The sequence below is a fragment of the Salmo salar genome, chromosome 20 (genome assembly GCF_965601325.2).
Source record: "Salmo salar chromosome 20, fSalSal1, whole genome shotgun sequence".
In the NCBI taxonomy this organism is placed as follows: Eukaryota; Metazoa; Chordata; class Actinopteri; order Salmoniformes; family Salmonidae; genus Salmo; species Salmo salar.
Genome location: NC_138310.1, coordinates 79,887,484 through 79,914,951, shown reverse-complemented (window position 1 = coordinate 79,914,951; position 27,468 = coordinate 79,887,484). Strand labels below are relative to the sequence as shown.

General features: G+C 46.1%; 1 protein-coding gene across 1 annotated transcript in view; it reads right to left on the bottom strand.

Moving 5' to 3' along the window:
* LOC106581363 (platelet-derived growth factor D) overlaps nucleotides 1–27,468 on the bottom strand; it is a 70,971-nt gene that overhangs the window by 11,008 nt on the left and 32,495 nt on the right. The window contains exons 4-5 of the mRNA XM_014163376.3: nucleotides 22,197–22,250; nucleotides 21,631–21,838 (exon numbers count right to left, since the gene is read on the bottom strand). Of these exons, the coding sequence (XP_014018851.2) occupies nucleotides 21,631–21,838; nucleotides 22,197–22,250 (262 nt within the window). The remainder of the gene's footprint in view (nucleotides 1–21,630; nucleotides 21,839–22,196; nucleotides 22,251–27,468) is intronic.

Sequence of the window (27,468 nt, the reverse complement as noted above, 5' to 3'; positions counted from 1 at the left end):
CCGTATTCATTGACCTGGCCAAAGCTTTTGACTCTGTAAATCACCACATCCTCATCGGCAGACTCAGTAGCCTTGGTTTCTCAAACGATTGCGTCGCCTGGTTCACCAACTACTTCTCTGATAGAGTTCAGTGTGTCAAATCGGAGGGCCTGCTGTCCGGACCTCTGGCAGTCTCTATGGGGGTACCACAGGGTTCAATTCTTGGGCCAACTCTTTTCTCTGTATACATCAATGATGTCGCTCTTGCTGCTGGTGAATCTCTGATCCACCTCTACGCAGACGACACCATTCTGTATACTTCTGGCCCTTCTTTGGACACTGTGTTAACAACCCTCCAGACGAGCTTCAATGCCATACAACTCTCCTTCCGTGGTCTCCAACTGCTCCTAAATACAAGTAAAACTAAATGCATGCTCTTCAACCGATCACTGCCTGCACCTGCCTGCCTGTCCAGCATCACTTCTCTGGACGGTTCTGACTTAGAATTTGTGGATAACTACAAATACCTAGGTGTCTGGTTAGACTGTAAACTCTCCTTCCAGACTCACATCAATCATCTCCAATCCAAAGTTAAATCTAGAATTGGCTTCCTATTTCGCAACAAAGCATCCTTCACTCATGCTGCCAAACATACCCTCGTAAAACTGACCATCCTACCAATCCTCTACTTCGGCGATGTCATTTACAAAATAGCCTCCAATACCCTACTCAACAAGCTGGATGCAGTCTATCACAGTGCCATCCGTTTTGTCACCAAAGCCCCATATACTACCCACCACTGCGACCTGTACGCTCTCGTTGGCTGGCCTTCGCTTCATAATCGTCGCCAAACACATTGGCTCCAGGTCATCTACAAGACCCTGCTAGGTAAAGTCCCCCCTTATCTCCGCTCACTGGTCACCATAGCAGCACCCACCTGTAGCACGCACACCAGCAGGTATATCTCTCTGGTCACCCCTAAAGCCAACTCCTCCTTTGGTCGTCTCTCCTTCAAGTTCTCTGCTGCCAATGACTGGAACGAACTACAAAAATCTCTGAAACTGGAAACACTTATCTCCCTCACTAGCTTTAAGCACCAGCTATCAGAGCAGCTCCCAGATCATTGCACCTGTACATAGCCCATCTATAATTTATCCCAAACTACTACCTCTTCCCCTACTGTATTTATTTATTTAATTTATTATTTTGCTCCTTTGCAACATATTATTTATATTTTAACTTTGAACTTTCTTCAAATTATAATTCTACCATTCCAGTGTTTTACTTGCTATACTTTATTCACTTTGCCACCATGGCCTTTTTTTGCCTTTACCTCCCTTATCTCACATCATTTGCTCACATTGTATAGTCTTATTTTTGTCTACTGTATCATTGATTGTTTGTTGTTTTACTCCATGTGTAACTCTGTGTTTTTGTAAGTTGTCGAACTGCTTTGCTTTATCTTGGCCAGGTCGCAATTGTAAATGAGAACTTGTTCTCAACTTGCCTACCTGGTTAAATAAAGGTGAAATAAATAAATAAATAAAAATATCTGGAGAGAGCCATGATTCTGTGAAACAGAGCATGTTAAAGTCCCTGATGTCTCTCTGGAAGCATATCCTTGCCCTGACCTCATCTACTTTATTGTCCAGAGACAACATTAGCGAGTAATATAATCAGAAGCTGTGGATGGTGTACACACCACTTGAGTCAGGCTAGAAGTCCACGCTTTTCTCCGCCGGTGGCGTCTTGGAGCAGCCTCTGGGATAAGTTAAATTGCCTTGGAGGGTACAAACAAAGGATCTAATTTGGGAATGTCGTATTCCTGGTCGTAATGCTGGTGAGTTACCACCGCTCTGATATCCAAAAGTCACTACCGACTCTATGTAATAACACAAAAATGTTCAGGGCACATAATGTAAGAAATAACACAAAAAAATCTAATACTGCAAAGTTGCTAATGAGCTAGAATCAGAGTTTCAATGTGTATTGGTACCATCTTACTAAAGACACACACACACAGAAAGAGATGCAAACACACACGCACACAGATGCACACATACACAGATAAACACACACACGGATAAACACACACAGGGATAAACACACACACGGATAAACACACGCGGATAAACACACACGGATAAACACACACACACACACACACACACACACACACACACACACACACACACACACAAGCACACAGATGCAAACACACACCCACACACACACAAACAGATGCGCACACACACAGATGCGCACACACAAACACACAGACGCACAAACACACGCAAGCACACGCGTGCGAACAGATGCACACATGCGCACAAAAACACACACACGCACACACAGATGTGCACACACACAGATGACAAACATGCACACGCACAAACACACTACACGCACAGATGCGCACGAATACACACACAGATGAACACACAGATGCACAGACACAGACGCATGCACAGACACACACACGCACAGAAACACACACACACGCACAGGCACACACAGGCACATGCGCGCAAACAGATGCGCAAACGCACACAGATGACACACACGTGCGCACACACACACAGATGCACACACACGAACACAGATGCGCACACACACGCGTGCAGTCACACAGACACACACACACACGCACACATGAAAAAACCTACATTCACAAACACACACTTTTACACAAACACAGATGTTCACAGTAAGCTCTGTATGGAGATCCATAAACTCAACACACACACACACACAGTTAGCTCTGTATGGAGATACATAAACTCAACACACACACATAGGAGTTGCTGACAGTAGTTGGAGTCTTAGCCAAGCCCAACTATTTACTCAGGAACAGGAGACCCCTCAGGTGGAGTGAGAAAAAGATGGAAAGAGCGAGAGAGGAAGGGAAAAGGAGGGAAAAAGGAGAAAGAAAATAATAACAAGGGACGAGTGTGATGAAGAAAAAAAGGACAAGATAGAGAATGAGGCGAGCGACAGTGATGTGATGTGTCTGGTCCAGTCTGTTGAACACAGTGATGTGATGTGTCTGGTCCAGTCTGTTGAACACAGTGATGTGATGTGTCTGGTCCAGTCTGTTGAACACAGTGATGTGTCTGGTCCAGTCTGTTGAACACAGTGATGTGATGTGTCTGGTCCAGTCTGTTGAACACAGTGATGTGATGTGTCTGGTCCAGTCTGTTGAACACAGTGTTGTGATGTGTCTGGTCCAGTCTGTTGAACACAGTGTTGTGATGTGTCTGGTCCAGTCTGTTGAACACAGTGATGTGATGTGTCTGGTCCAGTCTGTTGAACACAGTGTTGTGATGTGTCTGGTCCAGTCTGTTGAACACAGTGTTGTGATGTGTCTGGTCCAGTCTGTTGAACACAGTGTTGTGATGTGTCTGGTCCAGTCTGTTGAACACAGTGATGTGATGTGTCTGGTCCAGTCTGTTGAACACAGTGATGTGATGTGTCTGGTCCAGTCTGTTGAACACAGTGATGTGATGTGTCTGGTCCAGTCTGTTGAACACAGTGATGTGATGTGTCTGGTCCAGTCTGTTGAACACAGTGATGTGATGTGTCTGGTCCAGTCTGTTGAACACAGTGTTGTGATGTGTCTGGTCCAGTCTGTTGAACACAGTGATGTGATGTGTCTGGTCCAGTCTGTTGAACACAGTGATGTGATGTGTCTGGTCCAGTCTGTTGAACACAGTGTTGTGATGTGTCTGGTCCAGTCTGTTGAACACAGTGTTGTGATGTGTCTGGTCCAGTCTGTTGAACACAGTGATGTGATGTGTCTGGTCCAGTCTGTTGAACACAGTGTTGTGATGTGTCTGGTCCAGTCTGTTGAACACAGTGTTGTGATGTGTCTGGTCCAGTCTGTTGAACACAGTGTTGTGATGTGTCTGGTCCAGTCTGTTGAACACAGTGTTGTGATGTGTCTGGTCCAGTCTGTTGAACACAGTGTTGTGATGTGTCTGGTCCAGTCTGTTGAACACAGTGTTGTGATGTGTCTGGTCCAGTCTGTTGAACACAGTGTTGTGATGTGTCTGGTCCAGTCTGTTGAACACAGTGATGTGATGTGTCTGGTCCAGTCTGTTGAACACAGTGTTGTGATGTGTCTGGTCCAGTCTGTTGAACACAGTGATGTGATGTGTCTGGTCCAGTCTGTTGAACACAGTGATGTGATGTGTCTGGTCCAGTCTGTTGAACACAGTGATGTGATGTGTCTGGTCCAGTCTGTTGAACACAGTGTTGTGATGTGTCTGGTCCAGTCTGTTGAACACAGTGATGTGATGTGTCTGGTCCAGTCTGTTGAACACAGTGATGTGATGTGTCTGGTCCAGTCTGTTGAACACAGTGTTGTGATGTGTCTGGTCCAGTCTGTTGAACACAGTGATGTGATGTGTCTGGTCCAGTCTGTTGAACACAGTGATGTGATGTGTCTGGTCCAGTCTGTTGAACACAGTGATGTGATGTGTCTGGTCCAGTCTGTTGAACACAGTGTTGTGATGTGTCTGGTCCAGTCTGTTGAACACAGTGTTGTGATGTGTCTGGTCCAGTCTGTTGAACACAGTGTTGTGATGTGTCTGGTCCAGTCTGTTGAACACAGTGTTGTGATGTGTCTGGTCCAGTCTGTTGAACACAGTGTTGTGATGTGTCTGGTCCAGTCTGTTGAACACAGTGTTGTGATGTGTCTGGTCCAGTCTGTTGAACACAGTGTTGTGATGTGTCTGGTCCAGTCTGTTGAACACAGTGTTGTGATGTGTCTGGTCCAGTCTGTTGAACACAGTGATGTGATGTGTCTGGTCCAGTCTGTTGAACACAGTGATGATGTCTGGTCCAGTCTGTTGAACACAGTGATGTGATGTGTCTGGTCCAGTCTGTTGAACACAGTGTTGTGATGTGTCTGGTCCAGTCTGTTGAACACAGTGTTGTGATGTGTCTGGTCCAGTCTGTTGAACACAGTGTTGTGATGTGTCTGGTCCAGTCTGTTGAACACAGTGATGTGATGTGTCTGGTCCAGTCTGTTGAACACAGTGATGTGATGTGTCTGGTCCAGTCTGTTGAACACAGTGATGTGATGTGTCTGGTCCAGTCTGTTGAACACAGTGTTGTGATGTGTCTGGTCCAGTCTGTTGAACACAGTGATGTGATGTGTCTGGTCCAGTCTGTTGAACACAGTGTTGTGATGTGTCTGGTCCAGTCTGTTGAACACAGTGATGTGATGTGTCTGGTCCAGTCTGTTGAACACAGTGTTGTGATGTGTCTGGTCCAGTCTGTTGAACACAGTGTTGTGATGTGTCTGGTCCAGTCTGTTGAACACAGTGATGTGATGTGTCTGGTCCAGTCTGTTGAACACAGTGTTGTGATGTGTCTGGTCCAGTCTGTTGAACACAGTGATGTGATGTGTCTGGTCCAGTCTGTTGAACACAGTGATGTGATGTGTCTGGTCCAGTCTGTTGAACACAGTGTTGTGATGTGTCTGGTCCAGTCTGTTGAACACAGTGTTGTGATGTGTCTGGTCCAGTCTGTTGAACACAGTGTTGTGATGTGTCTGGTCCAGTCTGTTGAACACAGTGATGTGATGTGTCTGGTCCAGTCTGTTGAACACAGTGATGTGATGTGTCTGGTCCAGTCTGTTGAACACAGTGTTGTGATGTGTCTGGTCCAGTCTGTTGAACACAGTGATGTGATGTGTCTGGTCCAGTCTGTTGAACACAGTGATGTGATGTGTCTGGTCCAGTCTGTTGAACACAGTGATGTGATGTGTCTGGTCCAGTCTGTTGAACACAGTGTTGTGATGTGTCTGGTCCAGTCTGTTGAACACAGTGTTGTGATGTGTCTGGTCCAGTCTGTTGAACACAGTGATGTGATGTGTCTGGTCCAGTCTGTTGAACACAGTGATGTGATGTGTCTGGTCCAGTCTGTTGAACACAGTGTTGTGATGTGTCTGGTCCAGTCTGTTGAACACAGTGTTGTGATGTGTCTGGTCCAGTCTGTTGAACACAGTGTTGTGATGTGTCTGGTCCAGTCTGTTGAACACAGTGTTGTGATGTGTCTGGTCCAGTCTGTTGAACACAGTGTTGTGATGTGTCTGGTCCAGTCTGTTGAACACAGTGTTGTGATGTGTCTGGTCCAGTCTGTTGAACACAGTGTTGTGATGTGTCTGGTCCAGTCTGTTGAACACAGTGATGTGATGTGTCTGGTCCAGTCTGTTGAACACAGTGTTGTGATGTGTCTGGTCCAGTCTGTTGAACACAGTGATGTGATGTGTCTGGTCCAGTCTGTTGAACACAGTGTTGTGATGTGTCTGGTCCAGTCTGTTGAACACAGTGATGTGATGTGTCTGGTCCAGTCTGTTGAACACAGTGTTGTGATGTGTCTGGTCCAGTCTGTTGAACACAGTGTTGTGATGTGTCTGGTCCAGTCTGTTGAACACAGTGTTGTGATGTGTCTGGTCCAGTCTGTTGAACACAGTGTTGTGATGTGTCTGGTCCAGTCTGTTGAACACAGTGTTGTGATGTGTCTGGTCCAGTCTGTTGAACACAGTGTTGTGATGTGTCTGGTCCAGTCTGTTGAACACAGTGTTGTGATGTGTCTGGTCCAGTCTGTTGAACACAGTGTTGTGATGTGTCTGGTCCAGTCTGTTGAACACAGTGATGTGATGTGTCTGGTCCAGTCTGTTGAACACAGTGATGTGATGTGTCTGGTCCAGTCTGTTGAACACAGTGATGATGTCTGGTCCAGTCTGTTGAACACAGTGATGTGATGTGTCTGGTCCAGTCTGTTGAACACAGTGTTGTGATGTGTCTGGTCCAGTCTGTTGAACACAGTGATGTGATGTGTCTGGTCCAGTCTGTTGAACACAGTGTTGTGATGTGTCTGGTCCAGTCTGTTGAACACAGTGATGTGATGTGTCTGGTCCAGTCTGTTGAACACAGTGTTGTGATGTGTCTGGTCCAGTCTGTTGAACACAGTGTTGTGATGTGTCTGGTCCAGTCTGTTGAACACAGTGTTGTGATGTGTCTGGTCCAGTCTGTTGAACACAGTGATGTGATGTGTCTGGTCCAGTCTGTTGAACACAGTGATGTGATGTGTCTGGTCCAGTCTGTTGAACACAGTGATGTGATGTGTCTGGTCCAGTCTGTTGAACACAGTGATGTGATGTGTCTGGTCCAGTCTGTTGAACACAGTGATGTGATGTGTCTGGTCCAGTCTGTTGAACACAGTGTTGTGATGTGTCTGGTCCAGTCTGTTGAACACAGTGTTGTGATGTGTCTGGTCCAGTCTGTTGAACACAGTGATGTGATGTGTCTGGTCCAGTCTGTTGAACACAGTGTTGTGATGTGTCTGGTCCAGTCTGTTGAACACAGTGATGTGATGTGTCTGGTCCAGTCTGTTGAACACAGTGATGTGATGTGTCTGGTCCAGTCTGTTGAACACAGTGTTGTGATGTGTCTGGTCCAGTCTGTTGAACACAGTGATGTGATGTGTCTGGTCCAGTCTGTTGAACACAGTGTTGTGATGTGTCTGGTCCAGTCTGTTGAACACAGTGATGTGATGTGTCTGGTCCAGTCTGTTGAACACAGTGATGTGATGTGTCTGGTCCAGTCTGTTGAACACAGTGTTGTGATGTGTCTGGTCCAGTCTGTTGAACACAGTGTTGTGATGTGTCTGGTCCAGTCTGTTGAACACAGTGTTGTGATGTGTCTGGTCCAGTCTGTTGAACACAGTGATGTGATGTGTCTGGTCCAGTCTGTTGAACACAGTGTTGTGATGTGTCTGGTCCAGTCTGTTGAACACAGTGTTGTGATGTGTCTGGTCCAGTCTGTTGAACACAGTGTTGTGATGTGTCTGGTCCAGTCTGTTGAACACAGTGTTGTGATGTGTCTGGTCCAGTCTGTTGAACACAGTGTTGTGATGTGTCTGGTCCAGTCTGTTGAACACAGTGTTGTGATGTGTCTGGTCCAGTCTGTTGAACACAGTGTTGTGATGTGTCTGGTCCAGTCTGTTGAACACAGTGTTGTGATGTGTCTGGTCCAGTCTGTTGAACACAGTGATGTGATGTGTCTGGTCCAGTCTGTTGAACACAGTGATGTGATGTGTCTGGTCCAGTCTGTTGAACACAGTGATGATGTCTGGTCCAGTCTGTTGAACACAGTGATGTGATGTGTCTGGTCCAGTCTGTTGAACACAGTGTTGTGATGTGTCTGGTCCAGTCTGTTGAACACAGTGATGTGATGTGTCTGGTCCAGTCTGTTGAACACAGTGTTGTGATGTGTCTGGTCCAGTCTGTTGAACACAGTGTTGTGATGTGTCTGGTCCAGTCTGTTGAACACAGTGTTGTGATGTGTCTGGTCCAGTCTGTTGAACACAGTGTTGTGATGTGTCTGGTCCAGTCTGTTGAACACAGTGTTGTGATGTGTCTGGTCCAGTCTGTTGAACACAGTGTTGTGATGTGTCTGGTCCAGTCTGTTGAACACAGTGTTGTGATGTGTCTGGTCCAGTCTGTTGAACACAGTGTTGTGATGTGTCTGGTCCAGTCTGTTGAACACAGTGTTGTGATGTGTCTGGTCCAGTCTGTTGAACACAGTGTTGTGATGTGTCTGGTCCAGTCTGTTGAACACAGTGATGTGATGTGTCTGGTCCAGTCTGTTGAACACAGTGTTGTGATGTGTCTGGTCCAGTCTGTTGAACACAGTGTTGTGATGTGTCTGGTCCAGTCTGTTGAACACAGTGTTGTGATGTGTCTGGTCCAGTCTGTTGAACACAGTGTTGTGATGTGTCTGGTCCAGTCTGTTGAACACAGTGATGTGATGTGTCTGGTCCAGTCTGTTGAACACAGTGTTGTGATGTGTCTGGTCCAGTCTGTTGAACACAGTGATGTGATGTGTCTGGTCCAGTCTGTTGAACACAGTGTTGTGATGTGTCTGGTCCAGTCTGTTGAACACAGTGTTGTGATGTGTCTGGTCCAGTCTGTTGAACACAGTGATGTGATGTGTCTGGTCCAGTCTGTTGAACACAGTGATGTGATGTGTCTGGTCCAGTCTGTTGAACACAGTGATGTGATGTGTCTGGTCCAGTCTGTTGAACACAGTGTTGTGATGTGTCTGGTCCAGTCTGTTGAACACAGTGTTGTGATGTGTCTGGTCCAGTCTGTTGAACACAGTGATGTGATGTGTCTGGTCCAGTCTGTTGAACACAGTGTTGTGATGTGTCTGGTCCAGTCTGTTGAACACAGTGTTGTGATGTGTCTGGTCCAGTCTGTTGAACACAGTGTTGTGATGTGTCTGGTCCAGTCTGTTGAACACAGTGTTGTGATGTGTCTGGTCCAGTCTGTTGAACACAGTGATGTGATGTGTCTGGTCCAGTCTGTTGAACACAGTGTTGTGATGTGTCTGGTCCAGTCTGTTGAACACAGTGTTGTGATGTGTCTGGTCCAGTCTGTTGAACACAGTGTTGTGATGTGTCTGGTCCAGTCTGTTGAACACAGTGTTGTGATGTGTCTGGTCCAGTCTGTTGAACACAGTGTTGTGATGTGTCTGGTCCAGTCTGTTGAACACAGTGATGTGATGTGTCTGGTCCAGTCTGTTGAACACAGTGATGTGATGTGTCTGGTCCAGTCTGTTGAACACAGTGATGATGTCTGGTCCAGTCTGTTGAACACAGTGATGTGATGTGTCTGGTCCAGTCTGTTGAACACAGTGTTGTGATGTGTCTGGTCCAGTCTGTTGAACACAGTGATGTGATGTGTCTGGTCCAGTCTGTTGAACACAGTGTTGTGATGTGTCTGGTCCAGTCTGTTGAACACAGTGTTGTGATGTGTCTGGTCCAGTCTGTTGAACACAGTGTTGTGATGTGTCTGGTCCAGTCTGTTGAACACAGTGTTGTGATGTGTCTGGTCCAGTCTGTTGAACACAGTGTTGTGATGTGTCTGGTCCAGTCTGTTGAACACAGTGTTGTGATGTGTCTGGTCCAGTCTGTTGAACACAGTGTTGTGATGTGTCTGGTCCAGTCTGTTGAACACAGTGTTGTGATGTGTCTGGTCCAGTCTGTTGAACACAGTGTTGTGATGTGTCTGGTCCAGTCTGTTGAACACAGTGATGTGATGTGTCTGGTCCAGTCTGTTGAACACAGTGTTGTGATGTGTCTGGTCCAGTCTGTTGAACACAGTGATGTGATGTGTCTGGTCCAGTCTGTTGAACACAGTGATGTGATGTGTCTGGTCCAGTCTGTTGAACACAGTGATGTGATGTGTCTGGTCCAGTCTGTTGAACACAGTGTTGTGATGTGTCTGGTCCAGTCTGTTGAACACAGTGTTGTGATGTGTCTGGTCCAGTCTGTTGAACACAGTGTTGTGATGTGTCTGGTCCAGTCTGTTGAACACAGTGTTGTGATGTGTCTGGTCCAGTCTGTTGAACACAGTGATGTGATGTGTCTGGTCCAGTCTGTTGAACACAGTGTTGTGATGTGTCTGGTCCAGTCTGTTGAACACAGTGTTGTGATGTGTCTGGTCCAGTCTGTTGAACACAGTGATGTGATGTGTCTGGTCCAGTCTGTTGAACACAGTGTTGTGATGTGTCTGGTCCAGTCTGTTGAACACAGTGTTGTGATGTGTCTGGTCCAGTCTGTTGAACACAGTGTTGTGATGTGTCTGGTCCAGTCTGTTGAACACAGTGTTGTGATGTGTCTGGTCCAGTCTGTTGAACACAGTGTTGTGATGTGTCTGGTCCAGTCTGTTGAACACAGTGTTGTGATGTGTCTGGTCCAGTCTGTTGAACACAGTGTTGTGATGTGTCTGGTCCAGTCTGTTGAACACAGTGTTGTGATGTGTCTGGTCCAGTCTGTTGAACACAGTGATGTGATGTGTCTGGTCCAGTCTGTTGAACACAGTGTTGTGATGTGTCTGGTCCAGTCTGTTGAACACAGTGTTGTGATGTGTCTGGTCCAGTCTGTTGAACACAGTGATGTGATGTGTCTGGTCCAGTCTGTTGAACACAGTGTTGTGATGTGTCTGGTCCAGTCTGTTGAACACAGTGTTGTGATGTGTCTGGTCCAGTCTGTTGAACACAGTGATGTGATGTGTCTGGTCCAGTCTGTTGAACACAGTGTTGTGATGTGTCTGGTCCAGTCTGTTGAACACAGTGATGTGATGTGTCTGGTCCAGTCTGTTGAACACAGTGTTGTGATGTGTCTGGTCCAGTCTGTTGAACACAGTGTTGTGATGTGTCTGGTCCAGTCTGTTGAACACAGTGTTGTGATGTGTCTGGTCCAGTCTGTTGAACACAGTGTTGTGATGTGTCTGGTCCAGTCTGTTGAACACAGTGTTGTGATGTGTCTGGTCCAGTCTGTTGAACACAGTGTTGTGATGTGTCTGGTCCAGTCTGTTGAACACAGTGATGTGATGTGTCTGGTCCAGTCTGTTGAACACAGTGTTGTGATGTGTCTGGTCCAGTCTGTTGAACACAGTGTTGTGATGTGTCTGGTCCAGTCTGTTGAACACAGTGATGTGATGTGTCTGGTCCAGTCTGTTGAACACAGTGATGATGTCTGGTCCAGTCTGTTGAACACAGTGATGTGATGTGTCTGGTCCAGTCTGTTGAACACAGTGTTGTGATGTGTCTGGTCCAGTCTGTTGAACACAGTGTTGTGATGTGTCTGGTCCAGTCTGTTGAACACAGTGTTGTGATGTGTCTGGTCCAGTCTGTTGAACACAGTGTTGTGATGTGTCTGGTCCAGTCTGTTGAACACAGTGATGTGATGTGTCTGGTCCAGTCTGTTGAACACAGTGATGTGATGTGTCTGGTCCAGTCTGTTGAACACAGTGATGTGATGTGTCTGGTCCAGTCTGTTGAACACAGTGATGTGATGTGTCTGGTCCAGTCTGTTGAACACAGTGTTGTGATGTGTCTGGTCCAGTCTGTTGAACACAGTGATGTGATGTGTCTGGTCCAGTCTGTTGAACACAGTGTTGTGATGTGTCTGGTCCAGTCTGTTGAACACAGTGTTGTGATGTGTCTGGTCCAGTCTGTTGAACACAGTGTTGTGATGTGTCTGGTCCAGTCTGTTGAACACAGTGTTGTGATGTGTCTGGTCCAGTCTGTTGAACACAGTGATGTGATGTGTCTGGTCCAGTCTGTTGAACACAGTGTTGTGATGTGTCTGGTCCAGTCTGTTGAACACAGTGTTGTGATGTGTCTGGTCCAGTCTGTTGAACACAGTGTTGTGATGTGTCTGGTCCAGTCTGTTGAACACAGTGTTGTGATGTGTCTGGTCCAGTCTGTTGAACACAGTGATGTGATGTGTCTGGTCCAGTCTGTTGAACACAGTGATGATGTCTGGTCCAGTCTGTTGAACACAGTGATGTGATGTGTCTGGTCCAGTCTGTTGAACACAGTGTTGTGATGTGTCTGGTCCAGTCTGTTGAACACAGTGATGTGATGTGTCTGGTCCAGTCTGTTGAACACAGTGATGTGATGTGTCTGGTCCAGTCTGTTGAACACAGTGTTGTGATGTGTCTGGTCCAGTCTGTTGAACACAGTGATGTGATGTGTCTGGTCCAGTCTGTTGAACACAGTGTTGTGATGTGTCTGGTCCAGTCTGTTGAACACAGTGTTGTGATGTGTCTGGTCCAGTCTGTTGAACACAGTGTTGTGATGTGTCTGGTCCAGTCTGTTGAACACAGTGTTGTGATGTGTCTGGTCCAGTCTGTTGAACACAGTGTTGTGATGTGTCTGGTCCAGTCTGTTGAACACAGTGTTGTGATGTGTCTGGTCCAGTCTGTTGAACACAGTGTTGTGATGTGTCTGGTCCAGTCTGTTGAACACAGTGTTGTGATGTGTCTGGTCCAGTCTGTTGAACACAGTGATGTGATGTGTCTGGTCCAGTCTGTTGAACACAGTGTTGTGATGTGTCTGGTCCAGTCTGTTGAACACAGTGTTGTGATGTGTCTGGTCCAGTCTGTTGAACACAGTGATGTGATGTGTCTGGTCCAGTCTGTTGAACACAGTGTTGTGATGTGTCTGGTCCAGTCTGTTGAACACAGTGATGTGATGTGTCTGGTCCAGTCTGTTGAACACAGTGTTGTGATGTGTCTGGTCCAGTCTGTTGAACACAGTGTTGTGATGTGTCTGGTCCAGTCTGTTGAACACAGTGATGTGATGTGTCTGGTCCAGTCTGTTGAACACAGTGATGTGATGTGTCTGGTCCAGTCTGTTGAACACAGTGATGTGATGTGTCTGGTCCAGTCTGTTGAACACAGTGATGTGATGTGTCTGGTCCAGTCTGTTGAACACAGTGATGTGATGTGTCTGGTCCAGTCTGTTGAACACAGTGTTGTGATGTGTCTGGTCCAGTCTGTTGAACACAGTGTTGTGATGTGTCTGGTCCAGTCTGTTGAACACAGTGTTGTGATGTGTCTGGTCCAGTCTGTTGAACACAGTGTTGTGATGTGTCTGGTCCAGTCTGTTGAACACAGTGTTGTGATGTGTCTGGTCCAGTCTGTTGAACACAGTGTTGTGATGTGTCTGGTCCAGTCTGTTGAACACAGTGTTGTGATGTGTCTGGTCCAGTCTGTTGAACACAGTGTTGTGATGTGTCTGGTCCAGTCTGTTGAACACAGTGTTGTGATGTGTCTGGTCCAGTCTGTTGAACACAGTGTTGTGATGTGTCTGGTCCAGTCTGTTGAACACAGTGTTGTGATGTGTCTGGTCCAGTCTGTTGAACACAGTGTTGTGATGTGTCTGGTCCAGTCTGTTGAACACAGTGATGTGATGTGTCTGGTCCAGTCTGTTGAACACAGTGATGTGATGTGTCTGGTCCAGTCTGTTGAACACAGTGATGTGATGTGTCTGGTCCAGTCTGTTGAACACAGTGATGATGTCTGGTCCAGTCTGTTGAACACAGTGATGTGATGTGTCTGGTCCAGTCTGTTGAACACAGTGATGTGATGTGTCTGGTCCAGTCTGTTGAACACAGTGTTGTGATGTGTCTGGTCCAGTCTGTTGAACACAGTGTTGTGATGTGTCTGGTCCAGTCTGTTGAACACAGTGTTGTGATGTGTCTGGTCCAGTCTGTTGAACACAGTGATGTGATGTGTCTGGTCCAGTCTGTTGAACACAGTGTTGTGATGTGTCTGGTCCAGTCTGTTGAACACAGTGTTGTGATGTGTCTGGTCCAGTCTGTTGAACACAGTGATGTGATGTGTCTGGTCCAGTCTGTTGAACACAGTGTTGTGATGTGTCTGGTCCAGTCTGTTGAACACAGTGTTGTGATGTGTCTGGTCCAGTCTGTTGAACACAGTGTTGTGATGTGTCTGGTCCAGTCTGTTGAACACAGTGATGTGATGTGTCTGGTCCAGTCTGTTGAACACAGTGTTGTGATGTGTCTGGTCCAGTCTGTTGAACACAGTGTTGTGATGTGTCTGGTCCAGTCTGTTGAACACAGTGATGTGATGTGTCTGGTCCAGTCTGTTGAACACAGTGTTGTGATGTGTCTGGTCCAGTCTGTTGAACACAGTGATGTGATGTGTCTGGTCCAGTCTGTTGAACACAGTGATGTGATGTGTCTGGTCCAGTCTGTTGAACACAGTGTTGTGATGTGTCTGGTCCAGTCTGTTGAACACAGTGTTGTGATGTGTCTGGTCCAGTCTGTTGAACACAGTGTTGTGATGTGTCTGGTCCAGTCTGTTGAACACAGTGTTGTGATGTGTCTGGTCCAGTCTGTTGAACACAGTGTTGTGATGTGTCTGGTCCAGTCTGTTGAACACAGTGATGTGATGTGTCTGGTCCAGTCTGTTGAACACAGTGATGTGATGTGTCTGGTCCAGTCTGTTGAACACAGTGTTGTGATGTGTCTGGTCCAGTCTGTTGAACACAGTGTTGTGATGTGTCTGGTCCAGTCTGTTGAACACAGTGTTGTGATGTGTCTGGTCCAGTCTGTTGAACACAGTGTTGTGATGTGTCTGGTCCAGTCTGTTGAACACAGTGATGTGATGTGTCTGGTCCAGTCTGTTGAACACAGTGTTGTGATGTGTCTGGTCCAGTCTGTTGAACACAGTGATGTGATGTGTCTGGTCCAGTCTGTTGAACACAGTGATGATGGTCTGGTCCAGTCTGTTGAACACAGTGATGTGATGTGTCTGGTCCAGTCTGTTGAACACAGTGTTGTGATGTGTCTGGTCCAGTCTGTTGAACACAGTGTTGTGATGTGTCTGGTCCAGTCTGTTGAACACAGTGTTGTGATGTGTCTGGTCCAGTCTGTTGAACACAGTGATGTGATGTGTCTGGTCCAGTCTGTTGAACACAGTGTTGTGATGTGTCTGGTCCAGTCTGTTGAACACAGTGATGTGATGTGTCTGGTCCAGTCTGTTGAACACAGTGTTGTGATGTGTCTGGTCCAGTCTGTTGAACACAGTGTTGTGATGTGTCTGGTCCAGTCTGTTGAACACAGTGATGTGATGTGTCTGGTCCAGTCTGTTGAACACAGTGTTGTGATGTGTCTGGTCCAGTCTGTTGAACACAGTGTTGTGATGTGTCTGGTCCAGTCTGTTGAACACAGTGTTGTGATGTGTCTGGTCCAGTCTGTTGAACACAGTGTTGTGATGTGTCTGGTCCAGTCTGTTGAACACAGTGTTGTGATGTGTCTGGTCCAGTCTGTTGAACACAGTGATGTGATGTGTCTGGTCCAGTCTGTTGAACACAGTGTTGTGATGTGTCTGGTCCAGTCTGTTGAACACAGTGTTGTGATGTGTCTGGTCCAGTCTGTTGAACACAGTGATGTGATGTGTCTGGTCCAGTCTGTTGAACACAGTGTTGTGATGTGTCTGGTCCAGTCTGTTGAACACAGTGTTGTGATGTGTCTGGTCCAGTCTGTTGAACACAGTGTTGTGATGTGTCTGGTCCAGTCTGTTGAACACAGTGTTGTGATGTGTCTGGTCCAGTCTGTTGAACACAGTGATGTGATGTGTCTGGTCCAGTCTGTTGAACACAGTGATGATGTCTGGTCCAGTCTGTTGAACACAGTGATGTGATGTGTCTGGTCCAGTCTGTTGAACACAGTGATGTGATGTGTCTGGTCCAGTCTGTTGAACACAGTGTTGTGATGTGTCTGGTCCAGTCTGTTGAACACAGTGATGTGATGTGTCTGGTCCAGTCTGTTGAACACAGTGATGTGATGTGTCTGGTCCAGTCTGTTGAACACAGTGTTGTGATGTGTCTGGTCCAGTCTGTTGAACACAGTGTTGTGATGTGTCTGGTCCAGTCTGTTGAACACAGTGTTGTGATGTGTCTGGTCCAGTCTGTTGAACACAGTGTTGTGATGTGTCTGGTCCAGTCTGTTGAACACAGTGATGTGATGTGTCTGGTCCAGTCTGTTGAACACAGTGATGTGATGTGTCTGGTCCAGTCTGTTGAACACAGTGATGTGATGTGTCTGGTCCAGTCTGTTGAACACAGTGTTGTGATGTGTCTGGTCCAGTCTGTTGAACACAGTGTTGTGATGTGTCTGGTCCAGTCTGTTGAACACAGTGTTGTGATGTGTCTGGTCCAGTCTGTTGAACACAGTGATGTGATGTGTCTGGTCCAGTCTGTTGAACACAGTGTTGTGATGTGTCTGGTCCAGTCTGTTGAACACAGTGTTGTGATGTGTCTGGTCCAGTCTGTTGAACACAGTGTTGTGATGTGTCTGGTCCAGTCTGTTGAACACAGTGTTGTGATGTGTCTGGTCCAGTCTGTTGAACACAGTGTTGTGATGTGTCTGGTCCAGTCTGTTGAACACAGTGTTGTGATGTGTCTGGTCCAGTCTGTTGAACACAGTGTTGTGATGTGTCTGGTCCAGTCTGTTGAACACAGTGTTGTGATGTGTCTGGTCCAGTCTGTTGAACACAGTGATGTGATGTGTCTGGTCCAGTCTGTTGAACACAGTGATGTGATGTGTCTGGTCCAGTCTGTTGAACACAGTGATGTGATGTGTCTGGTCCAGTCTGTTGAACACAGTGATGTGATGTGTCTGGTCCAGTCTGTTGAACACAGTGATGTGATGTGTCTGGTCCAGTCTGTTGAACACAGTGTTGTGATGTGTCTGGTCCAGTCTGTTGAACACAGTGATGTGATGTGTCTGGTCCAGTCTGTTGAACACAGTGTTGTGATGTGTCTGGTCCAGTCTGTTGAACACAGTGTTGTGATGTGTCTGGTCCAGTCTGTTGAACACAGTGTTGTGATGTGTCTGGTCCAGTCTGTTGAACACAGTGTTGTGATGTGTCTGGTCCAGTCTGTTGAACACAGTGTTGTGATGTGTCTGGTCCAGTCTGTTGAACACAGTGTTGTGATGTGTCTGGTCCAGTCTGTTGAACACAGTGATGTGATGTGTCTGGTCCAGTCTGTTGAACACAGTGTTGTGATGTGTCTGGTCCAGTCTGTTGAACACAGTGATGTGATGTGTCTGGTCCAGTCTGTTGAACACAGTGTTGTGATGTGTCTGGTCCAGTCTGTTGAACACAGTGATGTGATGTGTCTGGTCCAGTCTGTTGAACACAGTGATGTGATGTGTCTGGTCCAGTCTGTTGAACACAGTGATGATGTCTGGTCCAGTCTGTTGAACACAGTGATGTGATGTGTCTGGTCCAGTCTGTTGAACACAGTGTTGTGATGTGTCTGGTCCAGTCTGTTGAACACAGTGATGTGATGTGTCTGGTCCAGTCTGTTGAACACAGTGTTGTGATGTGTCTGGTCCAGTCTGTTGAACACAGTGTTGTGATGTGTCTGGTCCAGTCTGTTGAACACAGTGTTGTGATGTGTCTGGTCCAGTCTGTTGAACACAGTGATGTGATGTGTCTGGTCCAGTCTGTTGAACACAGTGTTGTGATGTGTCTGGTCCAGTCTGTTGAACACAGTGTTGTGATGTGTCTGGTCCAGTCTGTTGAACACAGTGTTGTGATGTGTCTGGTCCAGTCTGTTGAACACAGTGTTGTGATGTGTCTGGTCCAGTCTGTTGAACACAGTGTTGTGATGTGTCTGGTCCAGTCTGTTGAACACAGTGTTGTGATGTGTCTGGTCCAGTCTGTTGAACACAGTGATGTGATGTGTCTGGTCCAGTCTGTTGAACACAGTGATGATGTCTGGTCCAGTCTGTTGAACACAGTGATGTGATGTGTCTGGTCCAGTCTGTTGAACACAGTGATGTGATGTGTCTGGTCCAGTCTGTTGAACACAGTGTTGTGATGTGTCTGGTCCAGTCTGTTGAACACAGTGTTGTGATGTGTCTGGTCCAGTCTGTTGAACACAGTGTTGTGATGTGTCTGGTCCAGTCTGTTGAACACAGTGTTGTGATGTGTCTGGTCCAGTCTGTTGAACACAGTGTTGTGATGTGTCTGGTCCAGTCTGTTGAACACAGTGTTGTGATGTGTCTGGTCCAGTCTGTTGAACACAGTGTTGTGATGTGTCTGGTCCAGTCTGTTGAACACAGTGTTGTGATGTGTCTGGTCCAGTCTGTTGAACACAGTGTTGTGATGTGTCTGGTCCAGTCTGTTGAACACAGTGTTGTGATGTGTCTGGTCCAGTCTGTTGAACACAGTGATGTGATGTGTCTGGTCCAGTCTGTTGAACACAGTGTTGTGATGTGTCTGGTCCAGTCTGTTGAACACAGTGTTGTGATGTGTCTGGTCCAGTCTGTTGAACACAGTGTTGTGATGTGTCTGGTCCAGTCTGTTGAACACAGTGATGTGATGTGTCTGGTCCAGTCTGTTGAACACAGTGTTGTGATGTGTCTGGTCCAGTCTGTTGAACACAGTGTTGTGATGTGTCTGGTCCAGTCTGTTGAACACAGTGTTGTGATGTGTCTGGTCCAGTCTGTTGAACACAGTGATGTGATGTGTCTGGTCCAGTCTGTTGAACACAGTGATGTGATGTGTCTGGTCCAGTCTGTTGAACACAGTGATGTGATGTGTCTGGTCCAGTCTGTTGAACACAGTGTTGTGATGTGTCTGGTCCAGTCTGTTGAACACAGTGTTGTGATGTGTCTGGTCCAGTCTGTTGAACACAGTGTTGTGATGTGTCTGGTCCAGTCTGTTGAACACAGTGTTGTGATGTGTCTGGTCCAGTCTGTTGAACACAGTGTTGTGATGTGTCTGGTCCAGTCTGTTGAACACAGTGATGTGATGTGTCTGGTCCAGTCTGTTGAACACAGTGTTGTGATGTGTCTGGTCCAGTCTGTTGAACACAGTGTTGTGATGTGTCTGGTCCAGTCTGTTGAACACAGTGTTGTGATGTGTCTGGTCCAGTCTGTTGAACACAGTGTTGTGATGTGTCTGGTCCAGTCTGTTGAACACAGTGTTGTGATGTGTCTGGTCCAGTCTGTTGAACACAGTGTTGTGATGTGTCTGGTCCAGTCTGTTGAACACAGTGTTGTGATGTGTCTGGTCCAGTCTGTTGAACACAGTGTTGTGATGTGTCTGGTCCAGTCTGTTGAACACAGTGTTGTGATGTGTCTGGTCCAGTCTGTTGAACACAGTGATGTGATGTGTCTGGTCCAGTCTGTTGAACACAGTGATGTGATGTGTCTGGTCCAGTCTGTTGAACACAGTGATGTGATGTGTCTGGTCCAGTCTGTTGAACACAGTGATGTGATGTGTCTGGTCCAGTCTGTTGAACACAGTGATGTGATGTGTCTGGTCCAGTCTGTTGAACACAGTGTTGTGATGTGTCTGGTCCAGTCTGTTGAACACAGTGTTGTGATGTGTCTGGTCCAGTCTGTTGAACACAGTGTTGTGATGTGTCTGGTCCAGTCTGTTGAACACAGTGTTGTGATGTGTCTGGTCCAGTCTGTTGAACACAGTGTTGTGATGTGTCTGGTCCAGTCTGTTGAACACAGTGTTGTGATGTGTCTGGTCCAGTCTGTTGAACACAGTGTTGTGATGTGTCTGGTCCAGTCTGTTGAACACAGTGTTGTGATGTGTCTGGTCCAGTCTGTTGAACACAGTGTTGTGATGTGTCTGGTCCAGTCTGTTGAACACAGTGATGTGATGTGTCTGGTCCAGTCTGTTGAACACAGTGATGTGATGTGTCTGGTCCAGTCTGTTGAACACAGTGATGTGATGTGTCTGGTCCAGTCTGTTGAACACAGTGTTGTGATGTGTCTGGTCCAGTCTGTTGAACACAGTGATGTGATGTGTCTGGTCCAGTCTGTTGAACACAGTGATGTGATGTGTCTGGTCCAGTCTGTTGAACACAGTGTTGTGATGTGTCTGGTCCAGTCTGTTGAACACAGTGATGTGATGTGTCTGGTCCAGTCTGTTGAACACAGTGATGTGATGTGTCTGGTCCAGTCTGTTGAACACAGTGTTGTGATGTGTCTGGTCCAGTCTGTTGAACACAGTGTTGTGATGTGTCTGGTCCAGTCTGTTGAACACAGTGATGTGATGTGTCTGGTCCAGTCTGTTGAACACAGTGTTGTGATGTGTCTGGTCCAGTCTGTTGAACACAGTGTTGTGATGTGTCTGGTCCAGTCTGTTGAACACAGTGATGTGATGTGTCTGGTCCAGTCTGTTGAACACAGTGTTGTGATGTGTCTGGTCCAGTCTGTTGAACACAGTGTTGTGATGTGTCTGGTCCAGTCTGTTGAACACAGTGATGTGATGTGTCTGGTCCAGTCTGTTGAACACAGTGATGATGTCTGGTCCAGTCTGTTGAACACAGTGATGTGATGTGTCTGGTCCAGTCTGTTGAACACAGTGATGTGATGTGTCTGGTCCAGTCTGTTGAACACAGTGATGTGATGTGTCTGGTCCAGTCTGTTGAACACAGTGTTGTGATGTGTCTGGTCCAGTCTGTTGAACACAGTGATGTGATGTGTCTGGTCCAGTCTGTTGAACACAGGGATGTGATGTGTCTGGTCCAGTCTGTTGAACACAGTGATGATGTCTGGTCCAGTCTGTTGAACACAGTGATGTGATGTGTCTGGTCCAGTCTGTTGAACACAGTGTTGTGATGTGTCTGGTCCAGTCTGTTGAACACAGTGTTGTGATGTGTCTGGTCCAGTCTGTTGAACACAGTGTTGTGATGTGTCTGGTCCAGTCTGTTGAACACAGTGATGTGATGTGTCTGGTCCAGTCTGTTGAACACAGTGTTGTGATGTGTCTGGTCCAGTCTGTTGAACACAGTGTTGTGATGTGTCTGGTCCAGTCTGTTGAACACAGTGATGTGATGTGTCTGGTCCAGTCTGTTGAACACAGTGTTGTGATGTGTCTGGTCCAGTCTGTTGAACACAGTGTTGTGATGTGTCATGTATTGTCTCTGAGAGGGAGGAAAGATACACTTTTACCTCTGACCAACTACAACAAGCAGCAACAGAGAAACGTCACACATCTTCCCCTCCACCACACACACACGCTTGCCGTCAGTCCCAGTCTCTCTATAAGAGCTGGGAGAACATTTAACTTTTCTCATTTTCCCAAGGTCACCTTGAAGGTTTTCTACTGGCTGACTAAGAAACTCGCACACGCAGTGTTGGTGCATTGGAAGGAGGAAGGCTGAATTATTTCTGTTATCAATGTCTCCCTTCACTGAAGCACAGACCACAATATGTACTCCTTTGAAATGACTTTTATTTTTTGTGTGTAAGCACCTGTGTGTGTGTGTGTGTGTGTGTTATTACTCTTGTTCTGTCTGCTGTGCTGGTAGGCCCGAGGTCTGTACATGGCTGTCTCTCTGTACAAGCTGTCCAGGTCCTGTCTCCAGCTGTCAGGGTTGAGGTGACGGAGGAGCTGCTCCACTGTGTTGAAGGCTGCTATGGTCTGGTCCAACGCCGCTGCTGTCAGGGGAACAGCAGTCACCGCTGGAGCCAACACTGACACACTGTCCTCCTGGAGGAGGGGTGGAGAAGGGGGGGGGGGGTGTCAACAGTTCTGAGCAGGGACACAAGGTCTTCTTTAGTCTTTGAGAGCATTCTAGTGTGTCTGTCTGTGTGTGAGTCTATGGAATGCTCAGCACCAGTATCTGAACTGCCCTCTGACTGTGCTTGTGAAAAGTTTACAAAGGTCAGGGGACAACCTTGATCTTTTAAAATCAGCCTAATGACTGGGCACTAGAGCCCTCTATCTCCAGGCTGGGACAAGGAGTATCTCCTGCTGCTGATCAGGAGGGTTAGGGGGTTTGACAAAGGGGCAAACACAGGTAGGTGTGTGTGTGTTTGTGTTGAGCATGCTTGCTTGTCCAACTCACCATCAGGGTCACAGCCTCCCAGTTAGTCTTCGACGCTGTAGGAAGAGAATCATCCTGGAGGAAGGAAGGGGAGAGAATGAAGGAGTGGTATTTGGGTTATTCTGGTGCGTTTACATAACTCCTGTCAGAATGTCAGGATAATCCCTGGTTGAATTCCAGGTGATGGCATCGGGAGCTGGTCAGGCCTTGTCTGTCTGTGTTGGATTAGCATTCATCTGTCTAACATTGTGCTAATGGTAGTTTGCTACAAAGCTGCTGAGATAAATTCACAGACAGTCCCTAATGGTTGAGCAGTGTTCCTCTCCTGGGCCCAGATTCACACAACACTTCTTACGCAATAACTTAACCTCTAGGGGATCTGTGACCTCCCCCATGGGACGGTTGAGCTAACGTGCGCTAATGTGATTAGCATGAGGTTATAAGTAACAAGAATATTTCCCAGGACATAGACATATCTGATAAGGGCAGAACGCTTAAATGGTTATTAATCTAACTGCACTGTCTAATTTACAATAGCTATTACAGTGAAATAATGCCATGCTATTGTTTGAGGACAGTGCACAGTTATGAACTTGAAAATGTATCAATAAACCAATTAGGCACATTTGGGCAGGCTTGATAAAGCATTTTGAACAGAAATGCAATGGTTCATTGGATCAGTCTAACACTTTGCAGATACACTTCTGCCATCTAGAGGCTGAAATCTAAATTACACCTAAACTGGAATAATACATTGTGGCCTTTCTCTTGCATTTCATTATTATCTTTTACCAGATCTAATGTGTTATATTCTCCGACATTCATTTCACATTTCCACAAACTTCAAAGTATTTTCTTTCAAACGGTATCATGAATATGCATATCCTTGCTTCAGGTCCTGAGCTACAGGCAGTTAGATTTGGGTATGTCATTTTAGGTGATTTTTTTTTTTTTTAAAGGGTCTGATCTTAAGAAAAAAATTGAAATTCATAAGATCGTTCGTAAGTGCAATTCCTCAACAATATCTTAAGATTTAATGATTTTATTACGAACTTCTCAAATATCTTCTTACGAATCTTCTTAAGATGTGTGTTGCTAGGCAACCAATTCAGCTAGCTATCTATTTAGCAATGTAAATTATGTTAGCATATTTCCTACTGAGATTACGGTTCTAAAAACAAGTTATTGGGTTTAAAATAATCAATACTGAAACTTGCAGATGAAGTTTGTGAGTGAATTAAACATGTTCAATTGCTTTCATGAGCTTTTTCTCTCACTGCCCTGAGTTTTTAGACAAGGGTTTAGACATCTTGAAATTAAGAACATTTGCAAGAACAAATCCAAAAGCTTATTTTCAAGAATGTAATTTCTTCTTAACTGTTTGCTTAAGGAGAAACATAAGAAATAACGCAAGAACATTTCCAATAAATTTGAGGAATAACAACTTTGCTTAACTTTATTCATATAGACCCCTATAGTGAAGAACAAAATAACAGTTAAGAAGAAATGTGTTCTTAAGAAGGTTTTGTGAATCTGGGCCCTGTCCTCCTCACAGACCCATTCATCAGACACAGAGAGATGAGGTGCTCTATGTAGAGGAGAGGAGAGACACCACACTCACTGTTTGTGAAAAGTGACTTGTGAACACACCCCTTGCAGATGTGCAACTGCCGCTGCTTGATATTCTATGTAATGGCTCTCCTAAAAACACACTCTGCAGTTCATACAGCCTGTTTACTTCAGCTCTGTTAAGTTCATAGTGAACCTGAGGGAACAACTATACATCTGCATAACATGCAGTCTGAACCCACTTAAAAACTATGTGTACTCCGTGTGTGTTCATGTTATGTATGAGTCTGCATGCTGTGTGTGTGTTATACTGTCTTTGTGCATGCTGTGTGTGGGTCTATATTATGTCTGAGCCTTTGAATGTATGTGTGGGTGTGTCATATGAAATCAGAGATGACTTAAAAGTTTAGTGACTAATCTTTTGTCTTATAGCATCTGTTTCTCACGTGCAACCCACAGATACACACTGTGCTTTGACAGGAACCCCTCTGACTTCATACACAGCTGGGTATTGAGCGTGTGTTGTGTGTAGACTTCCTCTTTGCTATGAGGCTCATAAATGAGTAGTGTGTGTGTGTGTGTGTGTGTGTGTGTGTGTGTGTGTGTGTGTGTGTGTGTGTGTGATGTGGCCCTTGCAGCAGCCCCAGATGTGCATTTCAGTTAGCTTCTGACCTTATTAGGCAATAAGCCGTCAGATTCAGTAAACTGTCCCACAGTCCTGTGCTTCAGAGGGGAATGCAGGGACAGCTGGGCTAAGGCCACACACACGCACCTGGGACTTTTAATAGGAAGAACAGTTTACAGTGCCTTTAGAGAGTAGGTCAACAGGGACATGAAACCACGTCTGGTAGCTGGAGAGTCGTGGCAGACTAGGTCCTCCTGGGTAGAAAAGATTTCAGATGGTCACAGGGTAAGAAGGGTTTGGGAAGCAGTGCTTTCAGGGTGAAACAAAAAAGAGATATTGCAATAAAAGTGTTTATTGCCATAATTGACTTGTGTTTCCATGCACCTGCTACTAATAATGTGTCTGTAATACCTCCTCTCAGACATGTTATTTCTGGAGGAGATTAATTGTATCGTTTTGCCACAGACAGTGTTGGTTTCTGGGAATATCTATTTATGTATTTATGGGAAAACCTCAGTGGGTCCCAGAATAGCTGCAGAGCCTGGCAACATCTGGGAGTCTTCAGGAACAGAGTAGTGTTCCTGGATCATATTCCTGCCTGGATGGATCTGTCTGCTGTTCTGAGGAACTCTACCATTTTTTTATCTAGGCAAGTCAGTTAAGAACAAAAAGTATTATTTACAATGACTGCCTACACCAGCCAAACCCGGACGATGCTGGGCCAATTGCGCGCCGACCTATGAGACTCCCAATCCCGTCTGGTTGTGAGAGAGCCTGGAATTGAACCAGGGTGTCTGTAGTAACACCTCTAGCACTGAGATGCAGTGCCTTAGACCGCTGCGCCACTCAGGAGCCCAAATTCACTAAGCCTAAATCACTGGTTCTAGAGGATTCCTCGTTAAGGAAATTAAGAAAAGCACTACAGCATTCAGTCATGGTCATGTTATTGCATTGGGTTGTTGAGCTTGTGTGTGTGTGCGTGTATGTACAGTGCATTCGGAAAGTATTCAGACCTCAACCTTTTCCACACTTTGTTACGTTACAGCCTTTTTCTAAATTTGATGCATTTTTTCCCCCATCAATCTACACACAATAATCCATAATGAAAATAGCCCATAACATTTGAAATATGACATTTACATAAGTATTCAGACCCTTTACTCAATACTTTGTTGAATCACCTTTGGCAGCGATTAAAGCCTTGAGTCTTGGGTATAACGCTACAAGCTTGGCACACCTGTATTTGGGGAGTTTCTCAGATTCTTCTCTGCAGATCCACTCAAGTTCTGTCAGGTTGGATGGGGAGCATCGCTGCAAAGCTATTTTCAGGTCTCTCCAGAGATGTTCGATGGGGTTCAAGTCCGGGCTCTGGCTGGACCACTCAAGGACATTCAGAGACTTGTCCCGAAACCACTCCTGCGTTGTCTTGGCTGTGTGCTTAGGGTCATTGTCCTGTTGGAAGGCAAACCTTCACCCCAGTCTGAGGTCCTGAGAGCTCTGGAGCAGGTTTTCATTAAAGATCTCTCTGTACTTTGCTCCGATCATCTTTCCCTCAATTCTGACTAGTCTTCCAGTCCCTATCACTGAAAAACATCCCCACAGCATGATGCTGCCACCACGCTTCACCGTAGGTATGGTGTCAGGTTTCCTCCAGACGTGACGCTTGGCATTCAGGCCAAAGAGTTCAATCTTGGTTTCATCAGACCAGAGAATCTTATTTCTCATGGTCAGAGTCCTTTAGGTGCCTTTTGGCAAATTCCAAGCGGGCTGTCATGTGCCTTTTACTGAAGAGTGGCTTCCATCTGGCCACTCTACCAAAAAGGCCTGATTGGTGAAGTGCTGCAGAGATGGTTGTCCTTCTGGATCTCACATATCCACAGAGGAACTCTGGAGCTCAGTCAGAGTGACCATCGGGTCTTGGTCACCTCCCTGACCAATGCGCTTCTCTCCCGATTGCTCGGTTTGGACGGGTGGCCAGCTCTAAGAAGAGTCTTAGTGGTTTCAACCTTCTACCATGTAAGAATAATGGGGCCACTGTGTTCTTGGGGACCTTCAATGATGCAGACATTTTTTGATACCCTTCCCCAGACCTGTGCCTCTACATAATCCTGTCTCAGAGCTCCACAAACATTTCCTTCGACCTCATGGCTTGGTTTTTGCTCTGACATGCACTGTCAACTGTGGGACCTTATATAGACAGGTGTGTGCCTTTCCAAATCATGTTCAATGCATTTAATTGACTTCAAGGATGATCAATGGAAACAGGATGCACATGAGCTACATTTCGAGTGTCAGAGCAAAGGGTCTGAATAATTATGTAAATAAGGTATCGTTTTTATATATTTAATACATTTGCAAACATTTTGGCTTTGTCATTATTGGGTATTGTGTGTAGATTGATGAGGGTGTTTTTATTTATTTATAATTAGGTTGTAACAACAACATGTGGAAAAAGTTCAGGGGTCTGAATACTTTCTGAATGGAGGGTTTGGGTTAAAGCAGAATACGTATTGTGGTTTTGTTATGGTTGTTTTGTGGTTATGGTTGTATTGTGGTTATGTTGTTTTGTGTTTGTGGATGTGTTATGGTTGCATTGTGGATGAGTAATGGCTGTATTCTGGTTGTGTAATGGTTGTACTGTGGTTGTGTTGTTTTGTGGTTGTGATGACAAATGACTGATTTTGAGGAACAGACTCTCTCTCGCTCGTAACACTCCCTCTTCGCTCCCTCTCTCTCCTCAAACTCCTTCTCTTTGTTTTGGAGGAGTTATCGGCTGTCAGCATGATAGGATCTGAGACACCTGTTCTCTACCTTTCTCTCTACCTCTTCACCCTCTCTCCCTACTCCACCTTATCTATACAGCAGGGCAGAACAAATTAGAGCTGTTAAATGGAACCTCTTACAGCCCTAGAGGTGGTGGAGGGGAAAGTGTGTGGGTACTGGGAGGCCAATCTAATGGCAGCTTCCCTGTCTGGGAAAGTGTTGGTTTCTCACACACACACGCCCCCATGCACATGCACACGCCCCCACGCACAGGGTGTCACTGTGCTGAGGACACAAAGCAGGCAGCTACACACAAGGACAAAGGAATAACAAAGA